At 59.7% G+C, this 9,998-nt stretch overlaps 1 protein-coding gene across 1 annotated transcript; it reads left to right on the top strand.

The window, feature by feature from the left end:
- Nucleotides 1-28: 28 nt before the first annotated feature.
- Nucleotides 29-7,928, top strand: CDH16 (cadherin 16; the record flags this gene model as incomplete). The annotated part of the gene is made up of 13 exons (XM_013005176.2): nt 29-371; nt 1,281-1,477; nt 2,195-2,317; nt 2,529-2,679; nt 3,731-3,958; nt 4,037-4,113; nt 4,191-4,379; nt 4,459-4,697; nt 5,277-5,410; nt 6,079-6,309; nt 6,421-6,528; nt 6,712-6,828; nt 7,633-7,928. Coding segments are annotated over 13 exons (2,235 nt in total), but the record flags the coding sequence as incomplete, so codon positions are not given.
- Between the last annotated feature and the right edge of the window lie 2,070 nt (nt 7,929-9,998).

The following is a 9,998-nucleotide window of genomic DNA, read 5'->3' as shown; positions in this document are numbered from 1 at the left end:
GTCTCCTTCCTGCCCCTGATCCTGCTGAAGGCCCTCCCGTGGGTCCCATCCACCAATTTGCTCCTCTGTGCAGTGGGGTGAAAGGTTGGCTTGCTTCCAGAGCCCTCCCTGGCAAAGTGCCGGACCTAGACGAAGGGACCAGGGGGTAAGAAGGGATGCCCAGGGTGCTTGTCTCCCTCCCTCCATCTCTTCACCCTCCCCCACAAACACAGGTGTCCCCTTCCTCTTCCTGGAGGTTTCCGACGGGGACGAGCCAGGCACAGCCAACTCGGATCTCCGATTCCACATCCTGAGCCAGGCCCCGGCCCAGCCTGCCCCAAACTTGTTCCAGCTGGAGCCCCAGCTGGGGGCTCTGGCCCTCAGCCCCGAGGGTGAGCCTGAGTGTGACGGAGAGGGAGGGTCAGGGAACGCTGGCAAAGGTGCCGTGGGAGCTGGAATCTGAGACAGAGGAGGAGGGACGGGCATGCTGGAAAGCAAGACAAGAGGCTTGGCTTGGAGGCAGGGCCAATGCACAGTGTGTGTGAGTGGAGACCCTCAGCCTGATGCGCTGGACACCTGGGCTTCAGGGACCAGGATAGAAAGGAGGGCTGCCAGAGGACTTGGGACTGATGATGAGGGGGCGCGAACCTGGGAGTCCAGCCAAAGGCATGGATTGGAGATGAAAAGAGAAGCCAATTGTACACCCATCTGCCCACCCAGCTACCCATTTACCTATTTATCACATAACCACCCATCCAATCTATCTAGCCGCCCAGCCAGCCAAACACTCACCCAGCCAGCCACCCATCCAAACCCATTCACCCTCCCATCCATCCAAATGCATTCACCCACCCAGCCATCCAAACCCATTCACCCTTCCACCCCAACCCATTCACCCTCCCATCCATCCAAACGCATTCACCCACCCAGCCATCCAAACCCATTCACCCTCCCAGCCATCCAAACCCATTCCCCCACCCATCCATTCAAACCCATCCTTTCATCCAAACACTTACCAATTCGCCCACTCAACCCCCCATCCATCTAAACATTCATTCATCCAACCTGTCCTGTCAATCCCCAACCCCATCCTGGGCATCTATCCCTGATCCATCCATTCACAACCATTCATTGGATAGATATGGGAGTGACTTTGCACAGTGCCAAGTCCTGGTTGGATGCTTGTAATAGTGCTAAACATCCTTCTTCTCACCCCTGGGCAAGAGAGCATCCCAAACACCCTCCACAAGTCTAGTTTTTCGTTTGGCTCGCTGCTCAACTGGCAACCCTTCCCCTCCTAGGGAGCACCAGTCTAGACCAGGCCCTGGAGGGGCCCTACCAGCTGTTGGTACAGGTCAAGGACATGGGCGACCAGGCCTCAGGTCACCAGACCACAGCCAACATAGTTGTTTCCATAGTGGAGAACACCTGGGCACCCCCAGAGCCCATCCACCTGGCAGAGAATCTCCAAGTCCCATACCCGCACCTCATTGCCCAGGTGAGTACTTGGCTGTCAGCAGCCGAAGCAGCTTCCTGGAGTCTGGAAAACCTGGAGTCCAGGGCCCATGTAACCCTTGGACCTCCCTCCTATAGTCCCATTAGTCCCCACCATGGAGTGGGGTCCGCAAGGGTCAGGGACCGAGCCACGTCCTTCACCTACTATCCTCTGGCTGCCCTGCCTCTGAGCTCTGACCTCCAGCGCTGGTACAAGGTTTTCTCAGGAGAACAGCTGCCACTTCTTGCTGTCACTGAGCAAGAAGGGATTGTCACCTAGGCCAGGAATGTCTCAGGTCTTCTCTAGGAATGCCCTGGGGCCAGACCCAGTCTGAAAGGGTAGAAAATAAAGTAACCTAGTCAGTCCGAGAGGGAACCCTAGTGGCCTAGTGAGCTGCCCACAAGGTCAGCAGATTGAACCGCCCAGTCGCTGGGCTGGAGAAAGATGAGGCTATCCGTTCCTGGAAAGCCACAGGGACTGTTCCACCCTGTCTTCCAGGGTCTCTCGGAGTCAGAATGGACTCGCTGACAGTGAGTTGAGTTTGGAATTCGTTGCGATATTTGGGGATCAGGGCTGAGCCACCATGGAATATCAGACAGGGTAGCCACTTGCCTGGGGTCACTCTGGCTCCCCTGCCAGGAAGCAGTTGGGGGCAGGCTGACATGGGCTGTCCCTGCCCGCTCCTTGGTGGGCGTGCCCTCATTCTGTGTCCACCTCCAGGTGCATTGGAGTGGGGGGGATGTGCACTACCATCTGGAGAGCCAGCCTTCTGGGCCCTTTGATGTCAACTCAGAGGGGAACCTCTATGTGAGCAGAGAGCTGGATCGAGAACGCCAGGCTGAGGTGAGGTGAGAGGGAGCCAGGGAGGCAGAGTGGGCGGGGGGACTTGGTCACCATTGGGTTGGTTTCTGGTATGTCGCAGCCCCCAAAGCCCCTAGGCAGGGAAGTTGAATCAGAAGAGCCAGAGCTAGCCTCTAGAAGGGAATCCAGACCCTGGTGAAGCTGGATGACCCTTGGTCCTCACCCAAAGCCCCCCACCCTCTGCCTACTACAGTACCTGCTCCAGGTGCGGGCTCAGAACCCCCATGGTGAGGACTACACCGAAGCTCTGCAGCTGCAGGTGGTGGTGACAGATGAGAATGACAACGCCCCTATCTGCCCCCAGCATGACCTCCCCATCAGCATCCCTGAGCTCAGTCCCCCAGGTGAGCTGGGGGCTTTGCTGGGGATGGAGGAGAGGTGAAGTCCCCATGGACCCAGCCATCCTATTGCTTTTCTCTGGGATGGGGGCCCAGCCTCAGTTACCCATATCAGTGTCTCACCCCCAAAACACACACACACACACACACACACACACACACACACACACACACTCTCTCTCTCTCTCTCTCTCTCTCTCTCTCACACATACACACACACATACTCTCTCATGCTCACACTCTTAAGCACACAGTCTTACACACACAAACACACTGTCACACACACTCATACACACATTCTCACTCACACTCTTACACACATACTCACACCGACAGATTCACACACTCACATGCCTGCACTCACATGCCTGCACTCTCACACACACATTCTTACACATACAAACACTGACACACACTGACATACTCGCACATATTCACACAAGTGCATTCACACTCTGACACACACACACATACATTCTCTTACACACACTCTTATACACAGTCATGCTGACACCCTCACATACACTCACACTCACCCTCTCTCACACACACACATGCATTCACACACACACACGCTGACACACATACACACACACTCACATTCTCATGCTGACACACATTCACACTCACACACTCACACATGCATTCTTATACATACTCACACTGACACACCCTCTCATGCATTCACCCTCTCACACACACATGTATTCACACTCTCACCCACACTCACACTCACATGCTCTCTCCCTCACTCACACTCACACCTTCTCTCACACGCTCTTACACACACTCACACAGACACATGCACGCTCTCTCACACATACTCACACTCACCCTCACACACGCATTCACACATTCACACCCACACACTCTCACACACACCTTCACACTGACACACATACACTCTCTCACTCACACCCTCTCACACATGCATTCACTCTCTCACCCTCGTTCACACTCTTATACTCACGCTGACACACACACCCTCCCACACACGCTCACACAAGGCCAGCTCAGGAGGAACTGTAGTCCCACACTGGCAGGTGCTGTCTCGCAGGGACGGAGGTGACGAGGCTGTCGGCAGAGGACGCAGATGCCCCTGGCTCCCCTCATGCCCATGTGGTCTATCAGCTGCTGAACCCTGAGCCTGAGGAGGACGCAGAAGGGGGAGCCTTTGAGGTGGACCCCACCTCGGGCAGTGTGACTCTGGGGGCTGCCCCGCTCCAAGCTGGCCAGAACATCCTGCTTCAGGTGCTGGCCGCTGACCTGGCAGGAGCCAAAGGCGGTGAGTCCCTGATGGGAATTGGGACGCCCTGACCTCTGTTTCTGCTCTGACCGCCCTGCACGTCCTCCTCTTCTTCAGGCCTCAGCAGCACGTGTGAGGTCACTGTCATGATCAAGGACATCAACGACCACGCCCCTGAGTTCACCACCTCCCAGGTTAGCAGTGGTGGGAGAAGACCTTGGGGTGGGGGGTGGGTGGGAGGGGTGCTGACGGCCTCACCCCATCTCTCCAGATCGGGCCCCTAAGCCTCCCTGAGGATGCAGAGCCGGGGACTCTGGTGGCCACCCTCACGGCCACTGATGCTGACATCGAGCCCGACTTCCGACTCATGGACTTTGCCATTGTGGCGGGAGATGTGGAGGGGACCTTCAGTCTAGATTGGGAACCAGGCACCGGCCAAGCCCAATTCCGGCTCCGCAAGGTAAGGGCCTGATGGGCAGGTGGTGGGGCCCACACCTGCGCACTGTCTGGATCCTAACACAGGCCCCCTGGAATTCTAGAAACTCAGCTATGAAACAGCTCCGAGCCACAAGCTGCTGGTGGTGGTGCGGAGCGTGGTGGAGCTGGTGGGGCCGGACCCAGGCCCTGGGTCCACGGCCACCGTGATGGTGCTCGTGGAGAGGGTGTCCCCTCCCCAGCTAGACCAGGACAGCTACGAGGCTGGTGTCCGGGTCAGCACCCCAGCCGGCTCCCTCCTGCTGACCATCCAGCCCTTGGTCCCCATGAGCAGCCCCCTCAGGTGAGCCAACACTGACCCCGCACCTGGGCTGGTCCCTCCCCTGCTCCTCAGAGATGGCCCAGGGCTTGGGTCACATTCCGGGGAGTCTGGAATATTCCTCAAAGCATGACTAATGCCAAAGGAGCAACTTGTGGGGATGGGGATGGGGGTCACGGCTTTGAACCCCACAGGAGCTCAGATGATGCCTCTGTGTGAGCTCAGGGACTGGAGCTGCCCCCAGACCCCCACTCACTTTGCCACAGAGAGGAGGCTGCTTCTAGGTTCTGCCCCTTTGTGGGGTGCCTGGGACCAGGGTTGGGGAGTAAGGCTTCCCAGTAGGAGAGGTTCTTGCTCTCTGGTTTGGGGCACAGACAGGCCTGCCACCTCTGACACCCAGAGTCCCACAGTCCTGATTCAGTCACCTTTCCAGGCCCTGGGGTGGGGGGTGGGGGTGGGGGAGGAGGCCAAGGGACTGGGGACCTGGTCACTGCTGCCACCTTGGAGCTACAGACGAGAATGTGGAACTTGGGGAAATCACGTCGAGATCCCGGAGTGTGACCCCAGCTCCTCTCTCCCCATTGCACCTTCTCTGGGCCCCAGGTTCTCCCTGGTCAATGACTCAAAGGGCTGGCTCTGCATCAAGGAGGCCTCAGGGGAGGTGTACACAGCCCGGTCCCTGCAGGGCGCCCACCCCGGGGATATGTACACAGTGCTCGTGGCAGTCCAGCATGCAGGTACCCTCCGGTGGGGCAGGGACCCCCTGGGAGGAAGAGCCAGCCTCCGACAATCAGAGCTGAGCGTCCTCCCAGAAGGCCTGGCAGGCACCCACCCAGCCCGGGCTGAGTGGACCCTGCGAATGGGCCTGGGCACGCCTGGCCTCCCTGACCAGCCCGCTAGCTTGGCACTCAAACCCATCCTCCAGGGAAACTTCTAAGCTCCCAGAGGGCCCCTGAGGGCATCTGATATCCGGAGCAGGTGGAGGGTGAAGGGCATGGGACCGGGGACACAGGACAGGGCTGGAGTGAGGCAGGTTAGCCTGGATTGTGGGCCAGGACTGATGTACCTGAAGCCAGGTGTGAACAAGGTGGGGACAGGATACCTGTGGTGGCCCTGGTGGGCGTGTCTGAGGTGGTGCCAGCTGGTGAGCATGTCAGGGGCAGCATCAACTCTCCGCTGGGCTGTCCTGTGGCACCAGGCGTCTCCGCCTGGTGGACCATGGCGGCAGTGCCAGGGGCAGCCTGGCAGCTGTTGGGTCAGTACAGGGGCAGTGCCTTGGGCGATGCTGGTGGGGTTGGGGTTCTGGCGGGGGAGGCCAGCAGGAGGGGTCCCTGGGCCTGGAACTTGGAAGCTTACCTTGAGCTTACTGCCCCACCCCCCACGGAATCCGCTGCCTCCTCTGCAGATGAGCGGGGCCCCAGCGCCTCAGTGCCACTGGTGCTCCACTTCCTGGGGACCCCACCAGCTCCGGCCCCTGTGCCCGCCCGACACCTCTGCACGCCCCGCCAGGACCAAGGCGTGATGGTCAACGGAGCCAGCGGAGACCCTGACCCGGCCAGTGGGCAGGGTCCCTACAGCTTTGCCCTTGGTCCTGACCCAACAGTGCAGCGGGACTGGCACCTCCAGGCCCTCAACGGTGTGTGGGGTGGACGAGGGGGGGCATTTATGGGTGAGAAGCCCTCCAGTGGTAGGGGGCCAGACTTCCCTCCCCCTTCTCCCCCCACCCAACCACCGGCCCTCTCCACAGCTTCCCATGCCTACCTCAGCCTGGCCCTGAACTGGGTGGAACCCCAGAAGCACGTCATCCCTGTTGTGGTCAGCCGCCTCGACCTCAAGTGGCAACTCCTGGTCCAAGGTGAGGCCGGGGCCCAGGTGCAGCCACAGAGGGTTCCTCAAGCCTCACGGCATGCACCTGTGAACACCTGCAAGTCTATAATAGACACACACGTGCACACAGAGCAGCCAGCTGAGCAGAGGTGGGGAGAGCCAGGTGCTGGGGGGCCCCTCTGACCTTCCGTGCCTTCCTCTTGCCCCGCAGTGGCCGTATGTCGGTGCACCGTGGAGGGGCAGTGTCTGCGTAAGGTGGGCCGCATGAAGGGCATGCCCACAAAGCAGTCGGCGCTGGGCATCCTCTTGGGCACCCTGGCCGCGATCGGTAACAAACAAAGCCAAGTTCCTCTGGGGGTGGGGTGGGAGGGGGTGATGGGTGGTCAGAACCCTGGCCTTAGGGCCCCCAGCTCTCCTGGTCCCCAGTCACCGTCATTGATGACCCAAGCATATCACGTGGATCACCTCATGGGCTCCTCCTCAAGACCCTGTGAGGTGGCCCTGGCACTGCCCCATTTTCTGGATGACCTCACCTCACCGAGGCTCAGAGAGGTCCAGCGGCTTGTCTGAGCTAACCCAGCCAGAAGGCGGCAGAGGCCTGGTCCCTGCAGCCTCATTCCTCAGTCCAAGCTACCCTCTCCATTCACTCAATTTCTTTAGCTCCACCCTGACTGGGGGTGGGGTGGGGGCTCCTGGTGGCGCAGCGGTTACAAGTTGGGCTGCTAACAGAAAGGTCAGCAGTTTGAAACCACCAGCTGCTCCGAGGGGGAAAGACAGCGCTTTCTACTCCTGTAGAGTTCCAGTCTCAGAAACCCACGGGGGCAGTTCTGCCCTGTCCTATAGGCTCTCTCTGAGTCAGCATCGACTCATTGAGGGTGGATTTGGTTTGGAAACAGATGGGGCACTTCCTGTCAGTTCTAGCCTTCTCTCCGCGGCCCAAGGGACAACCACTGGCTCCCAGAGTCTCCCCACCCAACCTGCTCTCAAACGGGAGAGGCCTGGGTGAATTGGTGGCCTAGTGAGGACGAGTAGATGAGCTTCTAGGAAATCTTACCATGACACCAATACTCCCCCGGCGGGCAGGTCCCACAGCCCCTTCTGAGGGCTGATCCATCTCTCTTGGGCCCCTCAGGCTTCATCCTCATCCTCATCTTCACCCACTTGGCCATGTCGAGAAAGAAGGACCTGGATCAGCCAGTGGACAGTGTGCCCCTGAAGGTGGTCGTCTGATCAGTCCCAGCAGCCCTGTCTGGGAGCTTGCTCGCTGGTTCCATCTGAATCCACTGCAGTAGGGAGATGGGGCAGGGGGCTGAGGGGTAGCACCCCAGACGCAGCTGGACCTGTGGGACAGGAGCGTTCCGAGGGGCGGCGAGCTTGCTGAGAAATAAAGCCTCCGGGCCTGGGCATGAGCCCCAGGGACTGAGCGTGTGTGCGTGTGCCTGTGTGTGTGAGTGCACTCAGTCCTGACATTCATCCCATCTCCTTCCCCGGTGGCACGGACAGGGCTGGGGGTTCAAGAGACATCCTGGGGTCCCCTGGGCCATCCTAAGGGCTGGAGCCTATTGGCCACCTGTCCAGGGCTGGGAGGGGCATCCTTGTGAGGGCCATCTCTCTGTTTCCTGGATGTCATCTTCTCTGTCCTTGGGCCTGGGTCATCTGCACAAGGGGATGGGCTGCCAGGCTGGAAGGGGAGCTGTGGACCAGCTTAGGGATGAGTCTGCAGCCCCAACAGGTTCAAAGCCCCTTTGCGCTTCACGCACAAGGGGTGATTGATAAACACATCGTGGGGAACCCATTCAGAAAGGCAGAGAAAGGACACCATTAGGCTGGGGCATGGACCCACCCCAAGGAGCCATCATTGAATTCCTGCCTCGGGCTTTGGCTGCACCCGACACACCACCCGAAGGACCTCCAACTCACGACCCTGGAGGCACATGCTGGCCTCTCCACTCTCCCTCCAACGGTCCCTGGGGCAGTAGGGTGGGGCTTGCTGTCCCAGGCACCCTGAGCTGCTGAAGGTAAATCACAGGGAAGGGAGAAAAACAACTTCTGTGGGGCCCAGGGCCTATTTTTAGGAGGTCATCTCCACTCCTGGCAGATGCTGTGGGACAGAGGCCAAGCCCAGCCAAGAGGGACAGGAGGGGCATGAGCCTGGCCCATAGGAGCCTGGGTGCCTCATGCAGGGTCCAGACACCCCCCACTGGAAGCTCAACCCCACCCAACGGAGCTCCCTGCTCCTCCCAGCGTCCTCCGCTGGGCATGCACCCCCTCACAAGTCCTCAGAGTACAGAGCCCTTTACAGGCAGCCTCCTATCTTACCCTCTGTCTACCCTGAGGGCCGGCTCCCGGGCCCAGTTTCCCAGTGCAGGGAACTGGAGGCCTGGGAGGTTCAGACGGCAGGCTTGGAACCAGGGCACAAGGGAGAACTGTGGGTGTTGCTTCTCCAGCAGCACCCACAGCCCTCATCTGGTCCCAGATGCCACAAGGACCCCCAGAAGGGCCTCGAAGACCCCCTGGGAGGGCAGCCCCGTGGGAAGCTGGGAAGGCCGATGCCAGCGAGGTGAAAGGACCTCCCTGAGTTTATGCCGCCACCAGCTGAGTGGGGACCCTGGCGTCACCCTGCTTTCTGAGATCTGGTGCTGGATGAGTGGCTAGGTGGGCGGCTGGGTGCAGGGGGACCAACAAAACGAAGAATGGATCCTGGGAGACCAGGGGAAATCCAGACGTCTGCCCCAGTTTGAAGGCTTCCTCCAGCCCCCAGACCACTCCCTGACCAAGGGGCTGACCACAGGTTCACAAACCCCTGCCCCCGGGACAAGGAAAGGCTCCATCGGCCTGAGAAGCATGGTCATCAACTGCCCCTTCCCTACTCTGGGTCTGGGTCTGCAAGGGTCAGGGAGGGCACCTGGCGTGTCCCCAGGGTGCACAGGGTGTGGAAGCTGTGGCGGCTACTGATCTCTTGCCTGGCTGGCGGTTCCTGAGAGTGAGCCCAGGCCCTGTGAGGACAAGGTGGGGGGACAGCTGGGAGGAAGGGAGCAGCTCTCCCTTGTTAGTGGTGTGCACACCCAGACAAGTCTGCACCTCTCTGAGTCTTGGGTGGCTTGGTAGAATGGCTCTCACTGCAGGGACTGCGGAGGAAGGGTTGCATGACATTGTCCTGCAGGGCAGCACAGCAGATGACCAGTACACGTGACCGTCCCCACTGCTGCTTTCAGGAGGGGGCGTGCGAGGGGCCCTTCTGGGTGAGACACCTTCTTGGCTCCAAGCTCAGCTCGCTCCTATTCTGTGGTCCCCAGGGGTCTTCCAGTCCTGGCACTAGAAGGGGTTATGGGGTAGGCCAGCCCGGGGCTCACGCTCCCTGTCTCCCAGGCCTTGTCCAGAGGCACAAGACCTGATCAAAGGGGCTTGGCACTGGGGCGCAGGAGGCAGGCGGGGAAGAATGTAAACATGAGGATATTTTTAACCTTTTTCCAGCCCCTCTTGAGTAGGGCTCTTAGA

This window comes from Echinops telfairi, unplaced genomic scaffold, assembly GCF_000313985.2.
Source record: "Echinops telfairi isolate 266 unplaced genomic scaffold, ASM31398v2 ScPeMD7_2291;HRSCAF=2852, whole genome shotgun sequence".
Classification (NCBI taxonomy): domain Eukaryota; kingdom Metazoa; phylum Chordata; class Mammalia; order Afrosoricida; family Tenrecidae; genus Echinops; species Echinops telfairi.
This window is presented reverse-complemented; position numbering and strand designations above follow the sequence as displayed.